At 49.1% G+C, this 21528-nt stretch overlaps 1 protein-coding gene across 2 annotated transcripts; it reads right to left on the reverse strand.

Moving 5' to 3' along the window:
• Positions 1–12: 12 nt before the first annotated feature.
• Positions 13–18788, reverse strand: GSK3A (glycogen synthase kinase 3 alpha). 2 transcript variants are annotated; one of them, XM_081018933.1, is made up of 11 exons: positions 18682–18788; positions 16012–16199; positions 15841–15924; positions 14629–14739; positions 9900–10030; positions 6994–7100; positions 5741–5838; positions 4452–4547; positions 2966–3152; positions 1700–1801; positions 13–1530 (listed from the first exon to the last, which is right to left on the reverse strand). In XM_081018933.1, exons 1-11 carry the CDS (start codon positions 18707–18709, stop codon positions 1454–1456), a joined length of 1209 nt encoding a protein of 402 aa, XP_080875059.1. In that variant the 5' UTR covers positions 18710–18788; the 3' UTR covers positions 13–1453. The 2 variants fall into 2 exon arrangements, with proteins under 2 accessions (XP_080875059.1, XP_080875058.1); XM_081018932.1 differs by lacking the exon at positions 18682–18788 and adding an exon at positions 17874–18327.
• Between the last annotated feature and the right edge of the window lie 2740 nt (positions 18789–21528).

A 21528-nucleotide genomic window follows, 5' to 3' on the forward strand; every position in this document is an offset into this window, starting at 1 on the left:
AGCTCCATGCCGTTTTTTCCGTTCATGCCAATAATTTATTGAACCGGATGTCTGTACACAGCCAAAAAACCTAAGAAAGAAACTAACACACAATGTTGGAAGGGAGGGGGGGCAGTGATGAGGAATGGGCATGGGGAGGTGGGGGGAATTTATCCACAGGCTGCACCCTGGCTCCCCAGGGGGGACCTTCAATCCTAGAGCGATCTGAAGATGGAGAGGGAAATGGGGTTTGGGGCAATCATTGCAACGTTGCATTAAGAAAAAAAAAATTATAATCTATTTACAGGGAGAATGGTGAAAGGAAGCCACTGAGGGAGAGGGATGGGGAAAGAAGAGATGTATTTACAGCAGGAGAGGGAAAGGGCATGGAATTAAAACTTGTCTTCTCCTTCCCTCCCCTCCCACCCGCTTTGAGAGAACATCCCCCCCTCATCCACCCACATCATTGATTTGCGGTGCTGGGGAGCAGACACGACTGAAACTCAGAGCAAGCTCTGCTGTAAATTTATCCACCTGCCTGGGGAAGGAACAGCTCCCAACGCCAGCCTGTACTGAGGGCAAGGGGGGGGGGAGGATTTCCCACAAGAAATCCTGGTGCCATGACGTATGGGAGGGTTGGAAGAGGAAGGTGCGGTTGGCCGTGCCCCCCTCACAGTCCAAGGCAAGGGGGATAGGAGTTTCTTGTTCCCATTAAGAGATTGTGGTGGAGGCACAGCCAGCAAAATGAGGCGGGGAGGGAGGCCTTTCAGGGAAGAGGAACGGTCCTAATTCCCCACCTGAAAGTGACAAGTTGAATTTTATTGGGGTTAATAAGAAAACAAAAAGGGGAAAAGACTGACCCGCTTAAAAATACAGCATCCGTGTTTCAGAGGCAGACAGGTCTGGGGTGGGAGAGGGACACCCAGTGAGGGACCAGACCGGTGTGAGGGGGCCACAGGGTTGGAGTTTGGAGAGCGTGGGTGACATGAGACTGGAAATAAAACATTTTTTGTATCCCTCGGGGATGTTAAAAACAAGAGCAAGTTAAAATCGAACTGGGCCATCCTTGGGAAAGGTGGGAGGGGAGGAGAGAAATGGGGGTGGGGTGGGGTGGCAGCTCTTGGGTCTCTCCCCCTCCCCAGAGGCACCAACCTTGACTGCTTTTGAAAAAGGGAGCCCTTAAGCCATGGGATTTTTTTCTGCCCTCTCCCCGTGCCGAGGCATCATGGGACAACATGGGAGGGAACCGCGAAGTGATTCAGGGAGACAGGGAATTCCGCCCCCTCCCCGTGGCCGTCTCGTCTCCGATTGGCCTCCCCACTGGCCAACGGGAGGCAAGCTCCACATGATCCCCCAGGCCACACCGTTGCTTCCCCACCCCACCCCCCACGTTCACAGTTCAGAGAAGTCCATGTGGGTGGCCTGGAGGGTAGGGGGTAAGTGGAGGGGACCTGCCCCCCGGCCCAGCAGCCCCTCAGGATGTGTTGGCGATGGGTCCTGCTCCGTCCCCGGGCGTCACCTGGCTCCTGTCGGTTCCCATTCTCCCCTCACCTGCAAAGAGAGAAAGGAAAGGTCTCAGGCGTAATACTGAACCCTCTACTCCGTTCCCAGAATGCATCAGAGCGGCCTTACTTGAGCATCCATCCGCCACTGAAAGGAACAACCCACCCAAGCCCACGATTGTTCTCGCGCCAAATCTCAAGAGGATGAAGGCACTCACTGTGCGAAGTTGTGGAGCCAGGCACACTTCCCACCGAGCTGGCCTGGGATCGAATGTGTGGTGGAATGAGGTTTGTGTTCAACCCTGGCTGGATGGATAGCTCTGCAAGGGAAGAGAGACTGGATCAGCCACACAGATATCTGTCAAGGGATGATCATTCTTCATGCATCTGATGAAGTGAGTTCTAGCCCACAATTACAAGGAAAAAAATAGGGTGGGGGTGTTTCAGATATTTCCCAGAGGTTCCGAACTGTTGTTAAGAGGGTTGAGCTTGAGAGGTTCTTCTTAAAAGTTCTGATCAAACAGTTAATCCAAAATGGGAGAAAGCTCGCTGAGGCCCACAGAATTATTAACCACGTCACTAATCCAATATTGGTGTGGGAAGACGCTGGGAGTCTCGCAGGGAGTAGGGACAGGTTAGCTACCTCCATTGTGGAGAATACATGGAGTACGACGTGGCACTGAGTCTCAAGCCCTCAGTGAGTTAGGGACTTCCCCTGCACGTGGCAACAGGCTCCAGCAGAGTGGAACAATGGTGGGTCCAACAGTCAAGAAGGCGGTTTCTATACGTGCTGTAGAGGGAAGTGAGGGGCAGATGGGGCTTGTCAACCTGGGAAGGGAGCCCATCTAGGAGAAGGAAACTCTGATCTTAAACCTCTGCTGCCTCACAGGATATCTTAAGAAGAAGAAAAAGTCTGCACAAATCTGGAGCGGAGTCCCTAAGGCTGTTGGATAGCACCTTGTACAACTCTTTCCAGCAACTCCTGCAGCCAAGCTGGTGCCAAACATTGCTCTGCTTTCTTTTGGAACACATCAGTGAGACTGAGACGGGGGGTCTTATCGTCTGGGCAGTCCAAGACCTCCATGCTCAGGGTTGCACCCCAGGGAGGTCACATTGGTGCTGCTAACACAGTGGTTTGACTTCACCCCTGGAGGCACACTCCATTGCCAACAACCATCTTGGGGGATGACCTTTACATTACTGACCCATAAGCAGGGATAACAAGGACCCAAAATGGTGAGGACAATGAAGCAGCAAAAGAAAAACTGTGGAGTAGCAGAGTAAACTGAATAATCAACATTCAAAAGCATCCACTCAATTCCTGGCTCAGTGAGGCCACATCTGGGGATGGAATTTAACCTGCACCAAAGTCTTCTCTAGCAAATGTTTTGTGCTTCCTCGAGGACCATGACAATAGGCCCGCCTGCCTGACACCCCACTCGGCCCCACCGCTCTGCCTGCTTTCCAAGATGCCAACCACTTACCCACAGGGCTGAAGTTGAAGAGGGGGGGCAGGTCGCGGCCGTTGGGCAGCCGAGCATTGGGCTCACGCAGCTCATCGAAGAAGCTGTTGGCGCAAGCCTCCAGTGGGGAGAGGCGGGTGGCGGGCGTGTACTCCAGCAGCCGGCTGCACAGCGAGATGGCCTCCAGCGGCGTGCGGGGCTTGAACACCTGGCATGGGGGGCACCAGAGGTCATCCACAATGCAATGCAGCTCCACTCCCCGTCCACTTGAAAAATGCTACTTGAGTTGCATGCAAAGGAACAAGTTTCACATGTGCATTTTCTGCAACATGCCCACCTTTATCACAGCCAATGACTTTTAAGCAGAGAACTGCCGGAGTCCCCGGTAAAAGTCTTGAAGAGAGTAGTGTGCGCTCTCAAAGACAGCACGACATAGTGGCTAGAGTTATGTAGCCGGTCTAGGGATAGCGGAGCTCGAGCTCCTGTCCAGTCTTGAAGGTTATCAGGTGACCTTGCACCAGGATCGCTCTTGTTCTCTCCCTCGCTCTCTAACCTATTTCACAGGTTGGCTGTAAGGATAAAGACCTTTTTTGGCACCCTAAGCTCTTCATAAAGAATGGTGGGATATATATGTAAATACCGTATTTTTCCGTGTATAAGATGTAGGTTTTTCCCCTAAAAAATAATGTCAAAAATTAGGGACCGTCTTATACACGGATACATCTCCCCCCATTTTCTTAAATCTGAGTCCCCCAAAATAGGGGGCGTCTTATACGTGGGGGCGTCTTATAGACGGAAAAATACGGTATTTGCTGTCACATAGCAGTGTTCCCCAAACTTGGGTCTCCAGCTGTTTTGGGACTAGAGTTCCCAAGCTGTAGTCCAAAAACAGGTGGGAGACCCGAGTTTAGGAAACGCTGACATAGAAGGAATGATTTTTTTTCTCCTGCTGCTTCACAAGGTAAGACCCTAACTGGTGGGTTCAAGTTATCAACAACAAGCAATTAGGAGGAACCTCTGGAACATACAGGGTAACGGAGAGAGAAACCTGTGCCGCAGCCGCCCCAAGCAGCTAAAACTCCCCCAACTGTCCCTCTCCAATGATACCCTTGAGCAGCCGTGGGGAAGCCTCAGGCCTAACTGGGCCCACCTGCACTACACCCAGCATTATGCAGTGTCAAGCGTGGGGCAGGTAAAGGTATAGCTGTACCAAGAGGAGGTTTGCAGGCACTGCCAATCGGCCGGCTGCTGGGGCCTGCAGAGAATGGTGCTCTGTGCAGCGGGGTGGGAATCGCCTGATGCTGTTGTGATGGCAGCTGATTGACAAGTGGGCAGCCCCACCCACCTACCCAACTTGGCCCACCGGGTGTGGAGTGGGGAGACAGGGATCCAGAGTAGTAGATGCCATTCCCCAAGCCTGTGCAAGAGCCTCCCCGCACTTTGAGCAGAGGACGACAGCATTCTCAGCAACCTCCACCTACCCTGGCATTTCCCCCACCATCTTTACCTTTATCCAGGGGTGTGCTTTAATCTGGGGGAACTTGAACTCCGTATAGTTGGGATTCATCTCTCGGATCTGTTCTCGCGTTGGTGTCCCCAACACCTTTGGGGGGTGGGGAAGAGAGAAAGAAGAGGGGGGGGGGGAATGTCACACTCAACAATCACAGAAAGGAAATGTATTCTAGTCACAAAGCATGTCGGGATGACTTCTCAGTTCTCCTCCCCTACCCACAATGTCTTACTGGCATCTCAATGGGATGGGAGGAATTCTGTCCAAATGAAAAGTCACAGACTGGTTGGACACAGAGGGATGGTGGGAGGAACCAGCTGGGGAAACCCCAAAGGAAGAAGGCTCAGAGCCTGGCAAGTGGTGGTGGTGGGACAATGATGAGTGATCAAGGAGAAAAGGGAGAAGACTGGGAAAAGGAGGTGTCAGAAGCTGAAGAGGTAACAGGCTTTAGTGAGCAGGGAGAGTCTGTGGCAGAGACAAGTGCACAATCTGAATCAGAAGCTGAAGCAGAAGAGGAGTCCAGCTGGGGAAGAGGCAAAGGTGTCTCCCCCTCCTGCTGAAACTAGCTCCCCTCCCTCGTCTCCCAGAACCAGGAGAGGCATGAAGAGGGCGGAGAAGTTAGCTTCACGCAGGTGCAGTCTCAGATTGCTTGGGGAAAACCCTACTGAGGAGGGAACTTAGGCAGCTGTGGGGAGGCAGGGACCTTCAGTCTCAGCAATGGCTTCATGGGGCAAGACCTGCCAGAGATGAGTTGCTGCGCTCATTAGGCCTGACACACCTGTGCTGATCCTGTTCTCACTAGTAAAGAGTTAACTCCAACTTGCTCGGTGTGATTTACTGCTGGCTCGCTCCTGTCATGAAGGGAGGGATGACCCATAGTCCTCTGTTTGATGTAACAAACCCTTTCTAAGCAGGTATGTCCATTTTATAGCATAGGAAAGAGTACGCCAGTGGCCTTCAAACTGTGTCCTGGGTGGGCTTCAAGTTCTTTTCAGTGGCTCCTCACTGACAAGATCAGCAAGGGGAGACTACCGTTTCCCCCAACCAAATACATTTTGTGCACCATCACCTGTCTTCTGTCACATCGGTTGTGCATGAAGGTGAGGTGTGTGACTACCAACCCACACGAACCAGGCAGGGGCACATCAGAATTCATTTAGAATGCACAGGGTTCACCAGGCAAGAGTAAGATGTTAGAAAAACACTGAGGGAGCCCACAAGAGTGTTTATTTGAATACTTGAGTAGGAGTGGCCCAGCGAGAAAGAGTAAATGATCAGTTCGTTACCTTGATGATCTCCACCAGCTGGTCCACTCCACTGTCCCCAGGAAATATAGGCTGCCCCAGAAGCAGCTCTGCCAGCACACAGCCAGCAGACCAGATATCTAGGAAGGAAGCAGATGGGGACTTCATTGAAAGCTGGCCTCCTGGGAGGGAAGCAGCACCCCATGCCTAGAAGTGGAAGTCCTCAACTTTTTCCTTTTAGCACTGGGTGGGCAGAGGAGAGAAACTCCTGCCATAAATCAGAAGTAGAGTACAAACTCCGCATGTGGAAGGGACCCAGGTCAGATCCTCCAGCATCTCCAATCCAGCTAGTAAGAGTATTTTGTCTGAAACTCTGGAGAACCATTGCCAGTCAGTGTTGGCAGCAATGAGCTAGATGGTGCAGACTCTGGAAGGCAGCTTCCTTATAGCAAGGATGGATAACTTCTGGTCCTCCAGATGTTCTTGGACCACAGCCTCTGAGGCTGATGGGGTGGGAAGTCCAACAACATCTGCTGAGCCACATACTCCCCATCCCTGCTTTACGACATACCGTATTTTTCGCCCTATAGGACGCACTTTTCCCCCTCCAAAAATGAAGGGGAAATGTGTGTGCGTCCTATGGGGCGAATGTAGGCTTTCGCTGAAGCCTGGAGAGTGAGAGGGGTCGGTGCGCTATCCGCAAGCTATCCGCAAGCCTTGGGAGCCCGGCGCAACTTCCCGCAGCCTGTAGCGGAGCGCACCCTGGGCTTCGGGCAGCTCTCCGCAAGCCTTGGGAGCCCGGCGCGACTTCCCGCCGGGCTCCCAAGGCTTGCGGACAGCAGCCTGCAGCCCGAAACCCGGGGAGCGCAGCGGAGCACGCCCCGGGCTTCAGGCAGATCTCTGCAAGCCTGGGGAGACCGGCAGGAGTTCCTGCCGGGCTCCCCAGGCTTGCGGATAGCAGCCTGTTCTCGGGCTTCCCCCGCCCCAGCCCCGCGCCTGGGGGGGAAATAATTTTTTTTTCTTTACTCCCCCCCCCCAAAAAAAACTAGGTGCGCCCTATAGGCCGGTGCGCCCTATAGGGCGAAAAATACGGTAATACCAGCTAGGACGTACTGCATCTCACAATGGATGACGTTTCAGGCATCCACCTCTTCGGGGCATTAGAGAATTCAGGAAAGCTTTTTTCCGTCAGCCACCAGGTCCCACTCACTTGTTACAATGAGAGGACATTCACTCTGCAGAGGCGTCTGAACCCCACAGAGATGCAAGATGCAAGGGTAGGGTCAGGCACTCACCTATGTTTGAGGTGTAGTCTGTGGCTCCAAAGATGAGCTCGGGAGCACGATAGTAGCGAGAACAGATGTAGGAAACGTTGGGTTCTCCTCGCACCAACTGCTTTGCACTGGAAAGAGAAACAAGAGTATGGATGGCTGTGATAAAGACGGAGTGGTGCGGCAGTCAGAGTGGTGGTTCTCAAACTTTTTTCTATGGTGCACTCTTTCAAAATAAAACTTTGCTTGTGCCACTGAGAAGAAATATACTGGAAAACACAACTAGGATTGTCCTCAACATCACATGATGTTCTTGCTCTCATTGTGAAAAGATATCTATGTGTATTCTGCAAAAAGAAAAAAGGAAGACACTATACAGCGGACACTCGGGTTGCGAACGTGATCCGTGCGAGATGCATGTTCGCAACCCACAGCGTTTGCAACCTGCAATGGCGCTGTGCGATCGCCGAAACCCAGAAGTAACCCGTTCCAGTACTTCCGGGTTTCGGCGGTCTGTAACCCGAAAAAACGCAACCTGAAGCATCTGTAACCTGAGGTATGACTGTACTACACTGAAATGTTTGAATGTTTCTTTTGACTATCCTTGACTCTTCCCACCACATATGCCACCTCTCCTGCCACACCAGCGTGGCACATCACATCGTTTGAGAACTGAGTTACAGTGGTACCTCTGGTTAAGAACTTAATTAATTCCAGAGGTCCGTTCTTAACCTGAAACTGTTCTTAACCTGAAGCACCACTTTAGCTAATGGGGCCTCCTGCTGCTGCCGTGCCGCCAGAGCACAATTTCTGTTCTCATCCTGAAGCAAAGTTCTTAAGCCAAGGTACTACTTCTGGGTTAGCAGAGTCTGTAACCTGAAGCGTATGCAACCTGAAGCGCCTGTAACCCAAGGTACCACTGTATAGTCTCAGACTAAGAGACCTGGGGTCAAACGCTCCTCAGCCTTGAAGCTCAGTGAGTGACTTTTCAACCAGCTGCACTTTCTCCCTCTCTCTTTCAGCCTAACCTACCTCACAGGATTGTTGTGAGGATCATAGAATCTTACAGCTGGAAGGGACCAAAAGGTCATCTAGTCCAACCCCCTGCAATGAGGGATCTCGGCAAAAGCATCCATGGCAGATGACCATCCAACCTCTGCTTAAAAACCTCCAAAGGAAGGAGAGTCTAGAACCTCTCGTAGGCGTCTGTTCCGCCACTGAACAGCTCTGTCAGAAAGTTTTTCTGAATATTTAGTCAGAATCTCCTGTGCACAACGTATAGCTCAAGTAAGTCTACTCTTTGATTAAGGACTTTTTAATAACCACTTGCTGAAGTCACTAATTCATCAATTAGGACTGGGGAGACCCAAGTTCAAATTGCCACTGGTGACCTTGGGCTGGCTATTCCTCTCTCTCTCTCTCTCCATCTCAGAGGGCTGATGAGGATGAGAGAAGCAGGGCCCCAAAGCACGTTTAAGATGTTACCCATAAAAAGGTCAACCAGCATAAAACAACCCTGAGTAGCTGCTTCAGTGAGTTATGAAAGCAGCAAGAAGTTCGTCGACTGCAAGGTAAGCTGCCAGTCATTGTAAGATGAAAGGGAAGGGAGGACAAAGATGGCCTATGACCACAAAACCAGGGTGGATAAAAATCAATGGTTGTTTTTTGTTTTTTTTTTAAATTAAAATCAGGGCTTCTTTAAATTTAAATCAATTTTTTTTTTATTTAAATTGGATTTTAAAAAATAAAACGCTTTCGGAGGAAAAATCTTTTTAAAAATAGTTTGCTATTTAAGTTGCATTATAGTCCAAAGATTATTCATCAGGAAATAAGGATTTGTTTTAAGTTTTTCAGTCTAATGGTTTTTTTTAAAAAAAGTTTAACCACATCAGTTAACAAACACGGATACATATGCTATGTTATTGTTTTAGTTAAATATTTTTTTTATTAAGGAAATGATTATTTTTCTCCTTCCAATAAAGTACAGCAGAAAAAGTTGTCCAAATAGAAACAGTTAACTTATTAAACCTCACAATAATTTCATAATTATCTATGTATTTCTAATAGTATAACCAAATCAGCAGTTTTTGATATAACTGTAAAAACTACTCTGAAAATTTATTATTCCAAAAATGAAACCTTCATATGGTTGTAAATATTAAGATTATGCCAGCAAGAATGAGTCTTTCTGTAAAAAAAATGATTTAAATCAAGTCTTACTGACTAGTGATTTAAATTGATTTGATTTAAATCAAATCCACCCTGCACAAAACACACAAAATTGTGTGTAAACCTGCACCCTGAACTCGGAACCCCAACTAACTATGTCAGCCAGCTGCAGCCTTTGTTGATTAAAGACTGGAGCCTATGAGTCTCCATTTCCACCCTGAGATATCACAGGGTGGTCAAACCGCTGAAGGGGAAAGGTTGGTCAAAAATGTGAAGGGAAAGCATTGGGAAGAACGAACGAAGGAAGGTAGGAAGGAAAGAAGGAACTAATTGGTGGAGAAGCCTCATTTTAATATCTGATGTTTTATTGTATTTTTAATTTTTTTTGTTGAAAGCCGCCCAGAGTGGCTGGGGAAACCCAGCCAGATGGGTGGGGTATAAATGTATGTATGTATGTATGTATGTATATATATATATATATATATATATATGAAAAATCTGAGGCCTGTAGAATGATGGAGCTATGCAACAGGGGAAAAAGAGGCATGAGAGGCAGCAGAAGTTGAGTCGCACATATGGGTATGAAATAACCAAGCAAACCTCTGGCTGAATATTTTGAGTAAATTATGGGTCACGGACAGAAACAAGTCTACTTGTGTATTTGGAGCACCAGGGTGATTTGTAAATCCATCACACAAGGGCCGAAGTCCATTCTACGGGGGCGTGTGTGCTGGGAACAGCCGCTTCCGTGCCTCTCTCACCTGCCAAAGTCGCAAAGCTTCAGTACTGCTGTGTCGGGGTCCACCAGTAGGTTCTGGGGTTTGATGTCCCGATGACACACGCCTTGAGAATGGATGTAAGCAAGACTGCGGAACAGCTGGTACATGTACACCTGGTTGGGAGAGAGGGAGACGACAGACATTGAGGTTAAAACAGTAACTTAAATGATATAATGCGTACAGAGGTGTTTCGCTCAGAGACCCTGGCTCAGTCATGGGTGGGGATGCAGCAAGTTAAAAACGCAAGCAAGGGAAAGCACTTTAGGCTCAATGTATAACCAGCCTATGGAGTTTAATGCCACAGATGATGCAGTGGCCGTCAGCATGTGACTTTGGAGCCAGGGACGGGAACCCGATGGATGTGGCCACCATCAGATGTTGCTGGACTCCAAGTCCCATCAGCCCAAGCTGGCCTGCTCCAATGGCCATGGATGATGGGAGTTGTAGTCCAGCAACACCTGGCGGCAACCACAGGTTCTCCATCCTCGAACTAAAAGATTTGCGGTGGTGGCGCAGCCCATGGGGCTTCCGTAATGTCACAGAGGGCTCGGAAAGAGGAAGACTGTCCTGCTGCCATTTGCTAAGCTGCTCCGATACTAAACTGAAGGCAAATCAGAGAATCTCAGGAAGCCGTGTGTGTGTGTGTGTGTGTGTGTGTGTGAAAGGCCAATGTCCAGCAGAGGTGAAAAGAGATGTCTGGGAAGGCCAACAGAGGGAGCAGTCTCAGGGGAAAGAAAGCAGGCCAGAGACAGAAGCCTAAGACGAGAGGAAAAACTCAAAGAGAACAGGCACACACACGTATCCCATTCAAGAAGGCCAAAGTTCACATATTGATTACCAAACAGCCATCTTCTGGCAGCAACCACCAAAAGCTAGGCATTTTCTTTAAAATTCTGTTTCTGGTGTGTTGTAGTTATGCATCTATTTGGACTCCAGTTATCCTGATGTTTTATTTTTATTTTGCCTGCATTTTGTTAGCCGCTTTGAGCATCTGCATTGTTGGGGTGGGGAGAGCGGGTTAGAAACCTCAGTGCAAAATAGACTGCGGCACATGGACGAGTTGTTCCCTGCATTTGCCCTGAACGGCGGCACTCTGCAAATGCATAAGATTCTCATCAGTGACTGTCATCCATACGAACTAATTAGCACTGGGTTGTATCCAACTGTGGAAAGGCTCTTTGATCCAGTGGAAGCTTCTGTGAATGGGAAAGGGGGGGGCAGAGGTGATTTATGTAAATTTCCCCTTTTTCCTGCAGCTTCAGCACCATCTTCCACACTGTTCAAAGGGTCCCCCAACCCACTGGAGGAGATTTGAGGAAGGAGCATGAGGGGAAATCAACAAAATCACATCCCCCTCCACCTTTCTGTTCACTGGGGCCTCTGGCGGCTTAAAGAGCCTGCTGCCACAACCCCGTATCTCCACGTTCAACTACAATATACCTCTAACTCCCAGCTACCATGGTTCAACAACGCAAATGGGCATCACTGCCACGTCAGAACCATGAACCTCAGTTTAGCCACTGTTGGGCGAAAAAATGCGTCACTGGTCTGACCCAACCTTGCCATTCCTATTAGGAATCCCTACAATCAGAAAAAGGGGCGCAGGTGGCGCTGTGGTCTAAACCACAGAGCCTAGGTCTTGCCAATCAGAAGGTCAGCAGTTCAAATCCCCACGACGGGGCGAGCTCCTGTTGCTCGGTCCCTGCTCCTGCCCACCTAGCAGTTCGAAAGCACATCAAAGTGCAAGTAGATAAAATAGGTACTGCTCCAGCAGGAAGGTAAATGGCGTTTCTGTGTGCTGCTCTGGTTCGCCAGAAGCGGCTTAGTCATGCTGGCCACATGACCCGGAAGCTGTACGCCGGCTCCCTTGGCCTATAGAGCGAGATGAGCACACAACCCCAGAATCGACCGCGACTGGACCTAATGGTCCTTTACAATCAGAAAAGCTACAGTGACTTGTGGCATGGCACCAATTTTATTTACACACAGCCTTTCTAGGATAAAAGAAAAAAGAAAATCAAACTCAGGGCTGCTTCCAAATAAAAACAGAAACTGCAAGAGAAGTAAAACCAACAAAACAAAATCAGCAGTAATTGAAGAAAACAGAACCACAGAAACCTCATCTATGGAGAGGCTTCAAAAGGACTGGAAGTGCCATTAAAATTCAAAATTAACTGAGAAAAGGGGTGGGATCAGGAAGAGAAGTCTATTGACGTTTAAGATACATTTTATAGGTCAGTACAGATCCTTAAGCAGAGATGTTATTTGCTATTGATAGGGAAACCCCACCAGCAGACCAACTGCACAAAGACAAGGGACCATTCACAGCACATCCCATCAGAAGGAGCAGAAAAAGACCCTTCTCTGCCCTCAAAGACCCCAGGGAGCTACTGCCAGGCAGACAAGATAATACTGGGCTACAGGGACCCGTAGCTTCACTCAATATGAGACAGCTTTATATGAATGTACACATATAGTATTTTAGAAATGCAAAATAGTTAATGGGAGTCTAAAAATTAACTAGAGACAAAAATGTCTGTTATCCTGTTCCATTTGGAACAATTTTTCATGCTTTATAGTGATTTTTTTGTTTTTGTTTTTACAAATTGCATATCCTGTCACTGTAACCCATCCTTGAACCTTGTGGGAACGGGCAAGTAAGAAAGTATTAAATGAAAAATGAAAACCTCACCCCATTCACTCAGAAAGGTTAGCAAAAGAAGGAGAAAAGATAGCTGTGATTGGGAAGGGGCAACATGAGTGCCTCAGGGAAGGGCTGGGAAGCCTTTACTCCTCCATATGTTTCTGGACTATTATCATATTTATTTGTATCCCTCCTTTTCCCCCAGACCAGGACTCAAGGAAGCTTACACAAATTAAAACAACACATAAAACACAGAAGGCGAAGAATGTATAAAAGGTAATAGTTAAAAAGCAATTAAGACTATAATAGTATTAAAACAATATAAAACAGATCTATTAAAATTCAGATAGTAAAAAGAGCACAGCACTACTTAAAAGCCCTTTCCCTTAAATAAATAAAAAAAAGAACTATAATGTCAATCATCCCTAATCACTGGCCGCCTGGCTTTGGCTGATGGAAACTGGGATCAGTGGGTGTTAGCAAAGTGGTTTTTCCCTTTCCTATATAAGAAGTAGGGGGAAACCTTCGGTCGTTGAGTGTTGATGAACTGTAGCCCCCATCAGCCCTAGCAAGCATGGCAAATGGCTATAGATGGAGGAAGTTGTAATGTAATAGCATCCGAAGGCCCCAAGGTCCCACACACCTGCTACATAACATGCAATATTTAAAATCAAAGAAGGGGGTAGGTCCCAACAGTTATTTTTCCTTACAAGCTAACCTTGGGGTGAAAGGCAGGCGATAAATTAAAATAATATTTTCATCATCCCTTTCCGACAGGGATATTTTATTTTAAAATAGGGGTGTTTATTCTCGATCCGTGTTAGTCAAATAAACCTTTCAAAAATGATGGGAGATCCCAATCGACTTTATTAATACCCGAGGCTCATTGCAAAATCCCGACGAGGCGAGAAAGAGCCTTCCGATTGTACGCATTAAAATGGGAACGCATGGGGGGCTCTTGCCCCTTCAAAGGACAGAGGGGGTTCAAGACATCTTCTGGCCGTTACCATCTTGACGTCTTTGTTGAAACCAGGAACAGCAGCTCCATAATGGGCCAGGGGCTCGTCTGACTGCATCGCAGCCATAACTTCTGAAGCATTCATTACACCCAGGACTCTGCATGTGCTGTCGTTGTACAGCATGCAAAATATGACATTATGGGCACTCAACCCCTGCTTCCAGGAAACCTCAACTTTCAGTTAAGTAAGTTTTTAATTAATAATAATAATAATAGTAACTATTAATTATTAAATTTATACACCACCCTTCATCCAAGAACCACAAGGCTGTAGGCAACTCCATGGAGGACTAGCTACGATGACAGCTTATTTATTTAGTTCATAAAAATTATATACCACTTGATTATAGAAAGAAAACCTCAAAAAAAAAATTGAAACAATAAAATTGTCACTAAAAGATTTATAACCATAATTTAAAACACACAGAAAGTTAAAGCCACAATAGAATAGACTGAAACAATTTAAAACTCATGCAAACTTTCTAAACATCTGGGCAGGCTTATCTAAATAAGGATGCCTTCAGCAGGCACCGAAAAGAATACAATGAAGGCACCTGCCCGAAATAGACAAGGAGTTCCAACGTGTTGGGTGCTGCCACACTAAACAATCAAGTTCTTACAGATGCGGTGGGGTTATAATGTGGCAGCTGAATAAGTCTTATGTTCTACCTCTGCGGCCGGAGGCATTGCGCCTCTGAATATCAGCTGCTGGGAATCACAGGTGGGAAGTCCTGCTTGCAGGCTTTCCTATCCGGGTGGCCCCTGTGAGAATGGAGCGCTCATCAAGATAGGCCTTTGGCCTGATTCAGCAGGCTCCTCCCAAAACGTGAAGCAAAGGTCCATCCCTTGGCTTCCCGATCTTAGTTTGAGCAGAACAACCCCGAGTTCAGACGCAATGCTAAGTCCGGGATGGTGTTTTGCTGTTCTCACTCTTGCTAGGCAAGGAGGGAAGAGACAGCAAGGCATGGTTCATTGCAATGTGCAAATGTGGTCCTGGGTGCCACTGTCTTCTTGGGCACGGAACATTTTGAAGCAGGAGTGACACTCACCTTTACATAGATGACAGGGATGGTCTGTTTGGCTTTGGTGAAGTGCCGGGCCACGCGATAGACCGTCTCGGGCACGAAGTCCAGGACTAAATTAAGATAAACTTCATCCTTCTGCAACAGATTGTGAAGAAGAGGGAAGTGAGGGAACCTCCAGACCAACTCCACCTTACAAATGGCAGTGGGCAACATGGAACCCTCAAGATACACCTGTTAGGACTGCCCCAACCCCAGCTTTCGTCTCGAAAAGATATACAGATTCTCATATAATATAAAAAGACTTTTACATAAAGAGCTCATATGGTTGCAGCAGTAAAGGATAGAAGTGCAACAAGAAAAATGAGGGCTTAATTTTTAAAAAGAGAAATGTGTTGCATACTCCCGCTTATCTGGAAGGCAGAACTCAAGTCCCAGGTGCAGAGAGGGCAGCTGTTGCTTCCTCAGCAGTTAAGTGCTGCGTATTTATGCTCAAAGGCATTCTGCTATTTCCAGGTGCTTTTGAGTTCAGCTCCAGCAATGAAAACGCATCCTGTAGCTGAGCTCTGATGAGATGCGCCTCAATTAGATCTTGGCAAAAACACCAAAGGGCTGGAAACAAAGAGGTCAATTAAGAGAAGCCTCAATTTTGTTATCACTGTTAGCTTTGCCTGCACCCCAAAAGCCTGGATTTAGGAAGTAGCACAAAGGAACACAACTTAACAGCTATTGCCACTTCGGATTACCGAAGTAGAGTAAGACTATCCTGTATAGAGTAAGAACAAAGTGTCGACAATCTGACTGCAGCTTTCATCATGCCAATCATGAGAACTACATACTGCTAAATCATCCAAATTTGCCGTAAACCTTTTCCCAGTGGACCCTCTGGTATAAAAGAGCCAGAATGGAAGGGCATAGCAAATAGACTAGGACTGAGGACACCCAGCTTCAAATTCCCATTTGGCTGTAGAGCTGAATGAGCTCAGCATAGTCTTTGGTCCCCCTTTGGACTGATGGGACTTGTAGCCCAAAACATCTGGAGGGAACCAGTTAGGCAAAGGCTGCCTTAACACAGCTGCTCTCTCAGCCTAACTCAGGAGTGAGGAATCAGCCGTCCTCTAGATGTTGCTGGACACCCCCCCAACTCCCATCAGCCCCAGCAAAAGTGGCCAATGGATAGGAACCAATGTTGCCAGACATTCTGAACAAACCATTCTCCATTTCTTCCCCTGTCCGTACCTTCTCCCCACTCGAGTAGAAGAAATACCGCAGGCGAACGATGTTGCAGTGATCCAGCTTCCTCATGATCTGCAGCTCTCGGTTCTGAAAGCAAGAAGATCGAGGTGAGCTACAGAATCCCAAGTGGCGAAATCAGCAAGACGCATTGACAGACTTTCCCTTTCAACTCACCTTGAAGCGTTTATCTTGCAGCACCTTCTTGATAGCAACCAGCTCCCCGGAATCTGCTAGTCGGGCCTGGTAGACGACCCCAAATGACCCATTGCCGATGACCTTGATATCAGAATACGAAACTTCTTGGGGGCGGTCGGGGCCCTGACCTGGCGTGGCCACCACAGTGGTCACCTTGCCGCTATCTCCTGGAAGAAGGGGAATGTTTGAGAAAAGGGGTGAGAGTTCCAGATGCTGTGGAAATCTCAAGCACCACTTGACTTCCGCTCCCCAAACACATATCCACACCCTCTCCAACACAACGTCAACATGCTCCAAATAGGACACCATTAGGTGACCCTCAGCACCCCCAAGCTGCTTCATCACTGAGTCCAATGGCCTACACACCCGTACCCAACAGCTGGTGCTGAACACACAACATTCCTAAGGCAATCCAAATGAGTAACCAAAAAATGTCACATCGTAATTCCCTATGCTATAGCTAAACCTTACAAAGCACTTGATAATAGGGACCAGCAACTGCATACCCAAAACCTGATTTTTAGGTGGGGTGGTTGTCTTTTTCCCAGCTGGAAATCCAAAGGGGGTGGACAGCAACACTCATAAAATATCCTTTGAGATTAGGAGGCTTAGAGGGTCTTGGTCTACACCCACTCTTCTCAAAGTGCCATTGCTAATTGATGGAATTATGATTGTGCCCCTAAAATCCTAAACTTTCATGCTGCACATTGCTTCCCTTCTCAGTGTCCAGCCTCCCTCCACCCAATACCTCCGCCCCTCACTATCTTTCAACCACACACCTGCACTGCCTTACCTGTGCTGCCACTGCCACGCCCATTCTGAACTGCCTGTTACCAGGCAACCAGACCCTGCTCCAATTCTCCTTGCTCTTTCACCCAAGCATTAGTCGTTCTCCCTCCCCTTCATGGTCCAGCCCATCTTTCATTGCAACCCCCTCCTGGAGGGCACTGTGTCATTCCTACGCAAACTAGCTCAGCACCAGATTCGCACTAAGGAAAGCTTAGACAATTCCAGCAGCCGTCACAGGCTGCCTCCTTCAACCCCATGGAAATGAACACCCCTGGCTACCCTTACTAACCTCCCGGCTTCAATGATTTCATCCTGACGTCACCAGTATAATTCTGGACCACTCGTCCAGCTGCTGACCTCAAATAGCCTTTTTCCCAGAGCCCTGGTCCCACCAGCTGAGAACCTCAAGCTCTTGCAGATTCTCCCTGCACCGACCTAGGCCAACTTTTCTTCTGCATCACCACCCTGAGGTGCCAAGTGACCCAGCTCTCTCCTGCGCTGGTGCCTGTTAGCAAACCCCTCCAAAATAAACACACACCTCCTCAAACCTAAGGGGCACATTTCCAACCTGTCCCCTCCTCGATTATTCATTCATTGGTTAGGCTTATATCCCACCCTTCCTCCCAAAGGAGCCCAGGGAGGAAAGTAGGACCCCCGTCCCCCACCCCGCTTCCCTTTGCCTAAACCTCCGGAGCCCCCAAAACTGGCACCACCCTCAAGAGCAGGTGTGGCTCTCGGAGACTCCTCCCTACCACCCTATGCCAGCCACCCCAAAGGCTGAGCACCCTCAGATACTCCCCCTCGTCCCATTTCTCCCCACATCTCCCCCTCCTTTGTCCCCGCCTCCCAAGCTCTCGCCCATCCCCCCACTTCCCTAGCACCCCTCTTTTCTTTCGCCCTTTCCCAACTCTCCCCCCCAGCCCCCTGCCCTTCTCCTCTTCTTCTGGTCGATTTCATTCAAGCCACCCCTTCCCTTCCCTTCCCCTCCCCCACCCCTTCTTTGTCCCCCCTCCCCCTTCCCCACTGCCACCCCCGACCCAGGCGGTACTTACGGCCCAGCTTGAGCCCCGGGAAGGAGCCGACTGCCGTGCTGGTCCCGCCTCCCCCCGGCCCAGGCCCGGCAGCCCCCCCGGGCTTCCCCCCCGGCGCTGCCCCCGAGGTGGGGCCTGGCGCGGCGGGCGCCGTGGCGGGAGCCCCGCCTGACGGGTCTGCGAAGGAGCTCGTCCGGGGCCGGGAAGAGCCGGCGCTGCCGCTGCTCATGGTGAGGCCGGGACCGGGGAAAAGGGAAGGGGGGCCGCGCTGGCTGGCTGGCTCCGTCTGAGGCGGCTCGGGAGCCGGCCCAGCCCGGCCCTGTCGCGGGAGCGGATGGGAAATGGAGTCCAGGCCACCATCCGCCTCGATACCCGCTAACAGAGGCGGGACTCCATTTCCCACAAGCGGCGCCGCGAAGGCGGGCCGCTCGGCCTCCTGCCGAAGGTCATGCTGGGACATGGAGTCCCCTGGCCCCGAAACGCCCCGAAGCCCGCTAGATGCAGGGGACTACGAGTCCCAGGATGCCGAGCGCACCGCTAGCCGGCCGCCGCGAGATAGGACGGGAGGTGGAGTCACTCGGCGCACAGCCCGGCCGGACTCCCCAGCGCAGAGCGCAATGGATGGACTGTGTTTCCCAGCGTCCCCCGCGCGAGGACGACTGACCTATCCGGAGACGCGAGCAAAAAACCCTTCTTGTGAGGCGAAGAGGGAGGCTGGGAAGGAAGCTCGAGGCTTCCCGTACGGAAAGCCAAGAGGGTCATACAGAGCCGCAGGGCGGGGAGTGTCGCAGACGCCGCTCGGCCACCAGAAAACCAAGAGAGACTTAACCTTGCGCCCATCTCGCTCTGATATCCATTATCGCCTCAAAGCCCAATGGAGCCGTAACGAGGCCTCATCAGGCCGCGGCGCGGTGCACGATGGGAGACGGCGTCGGTGCGGCCTGCCGCCGCTTTCCCAATACGCTCAGCGCGGACGCCCCATGACGCGATTGGCGGAGCCCCCCCCCCCGTCCTTCCAACAATTAGCGGACTACACTTCCCATCGTGCACCGCGGCGAGAAGGGCCGCGATTGGCAATGGGGGGCCGCTGTGGCTCGGGAACGGCCCGCGAGGCCCTTCAGGCCCGCCACTCTTGTAAGGCAGGCGCGTTATGCGGTGGGGCGGTCCATTTTCCCTTGGTGTAGAGTGGTTCCTTGGCATTAGGCCTCCCGTCATGCAGCGCCACACGGGGGCAGCGGCGTAGCTCCCGGCGTGCACTGCGCGTCTCCCGTAGGGGGTTTGTGGGAGATGTAGTTTTCTCGGCATTTCCAGAGAGCAAATGGAGTGAGTCTCTTTTCTACCGTTATTTGCAAGGAGGAAAACACGGGAACTAATTATATTATTCATTCATACACTGCCTTTTCCACCCTGACAGGGACTCTGAGAAAATGCTAGTTGCAGCACAGTCAGTAAGGCCATAACTTAACATGCATTTAACTTGCGCACATTCAGCTTTTTTTGCACGTCTCTAAAGAAATAAAAGGGAGCAGAATGGGTGCATGGTTCTGGGGGAAATGACTTTGGCAGTCCCACCCAGCATTGGACCCAGTAGGTTTTGGCAAAGGGTCAGTGCATCCGGCTGTGAACCAGAAGGTTAGTGGTTTGAGCCTACCCAGGGACTGCTGTGGGCAGGATTCCTGCATTGCAGGGGGCTGGACTAGATGACCCTTGGATCCCCTTCCAGCTCTACAGTTTTATGATTTTGACTTTAGGCACAATCCCTGGAACGTAACCCATGTGTAGGTTGCAGGCTATCTTTTTATTATTATTAAATACTTTTATTTTGCTTTAAACAAATACATATAAATATATACAACCAAAATTACAAAAGAAAATACCTTAATAATAATAATAATAATGGAAAAAACTACAAAAAATATCAAAATACATGGCACAGAACATAAGCAACTATGGAAAAGAAAAGAAGAAAGAAAAAGGAAGATGAGCCAAAACAGGAAAGCTCATCTATTGTACACTTCCGTCAAGTTCACAACAGATCATTATTCTTATCAATTCTCTCTATCTGCAAACCAAAGGAATCCCTCATCTTGGTATCAGGGAGCATTTCTCTATGCGGTATCATTCTAAACATAACCAGGTCTTTCTTGTTGAGCCTTTGTCCCCTAGATAATTATTTAAACAGGTTGCAGGCTATTTTATATTTCTCCCATTGGACATCTGCAAAGCTAATGAAGGCAAGAACAAATAGGGTGACCACTTGCGCACTGCTGTTTCCCTTGCGGAAAAAGAGTTGTGCAGTTTTTCATAAAATTTGCATATGCACATTTACATGTGGAGTTTCAAATTTATACATAATGACCAGGGGCCACAAGGGCATAAACAGGATTTTTGTTGGGGGGTGGGGCTGGCCTTTTGTTGGGGAGGGGACAGAACCTCAGTTAGCTATGTATTTTTATTGATATGGGAGGGGGCAGCTGCCCTTCCCTGCCCCACCCCCGATATACCCATGAGTGGCCCTCCAGGATGTTGGTTGTCTATAACTTGGGATAGCTCAGTTGGTAGAGAATGAGAATCTCAGGTTGTGGGTTTGAGGTCAAACCCCCCCATTGGACGAAAGATTCCAGCATTGCAAGGGATTGGACTAGAATAGATGACCCTCCTGGTCCCTTCCAACTCTACAATTCTGTGATTCATTGAGGGTTAACCGCTGGCCATGCTGGCTGGAGCTGATGGGAATAGGTGATTTCATAATCTGTGCCAAGTACCCCATGGCATTTCTGGGCCAGTACCTCCCTGCTTCCCACACTTCCACCTCTGCCAGCTTCTCTTAATGTAGAAGATATGATTCTATGATTTATGAGTCTTATATATATAGACAGAGAGAGATGAAACTTGCATGCACCTTGAAACAACACAAGAGTTAGATCAAAAAATATTTTTATTCCATGCCCTGGAGGCTGCTATTGGTTTGCCAGCAATTGGTTTCTGGATGGATTTGTTTTAACTATCAGGGCATGGCAGCATAATAGCCACACACCTTTCTAGCCTGGAGGCTTTTTATAAAAGGAGAGCTTAAGGTTGCAATAGGGGAACATCAAAGTAGGCATGCCTAGAATTGCAGTGTGAGTTGTTTTAAGGAACATTCACCCTAGAGTCATAGTTCCAAGATAAATCTTGCCATGAAAAAGGCCAGTACTCTCTCTTTTTCCTCCCCAACCCCTGTAAGCAGTATTATGTACAAAAGAGGTCTAGCAGTTATTAAGCCTTAAGGCTCAGACTACCACCTCAGAAATGAAAGAAGTTTAGAGAGAACAATGGCTGCAACAAGATGACTTAGAATCTTGGAAGGAACCGCAAGGGCCATCTACTCCAAGCCCCTGCAATGCTGGAATCACAGCTGAATAATCCCTGACAAATGGCCATACAACCTCTGTTTGAAAACCCTCCAGTGAAGGAGAGTCCGCCATCTTCCGAAGGAGTGCAGTCCACTGTCTTACCGTCAGAAAGTGACAGCCCTTCAGGTATTTGAAGAAGGCTTAACCCCCCTCACAGGATTGTTGTGGGGATAAAATGGGCTTGGAGGCTGTCCCAAGTGAGCTTGGAGGCTGTCCCAAGTGAGATAAAATGGATCCAAACTACAAGAAAGAAGATTCCACCTAAACATTAGGAAGAACTT

This window comes from Podarcis pityusensis, assembly GCF_964106645.2.
Source record: "Podarcis pityusensis genome assembly, chromosome: 8".
Taxonomy (NCBI): Eukaryota; Metazoa; Chordata; class Lepidosauria; order Squamata; family Lacertidae; genus Podarcis; species Podarcis pityusensis.

Bases quoted from the DNA above. Each gene is read 5' to 3' on its own strand.
- GSK3A (XM_081018932.1), bottom strand. From the start codon at position 18,312: ATGTCCCAGCATGACCTTCGGCAGGAGGCCGAGCGGCCCGCCTTCGCG. The intron at 16,200-17,873 runs GTAAGTACCGCC...CCCTTCTTCCAG, and splicing joins CCCGGGGCTCAAGCTGGGCC to GAGATAGCGGCAAGGTGACC. The intron at 3,153-4,451 runs GTAAAGATGGTG...CCCCCATGCCAG, and splicing joins AAGCACACCCCTGGATAAAG to GTGTTCAAGCCCCGCACGCC.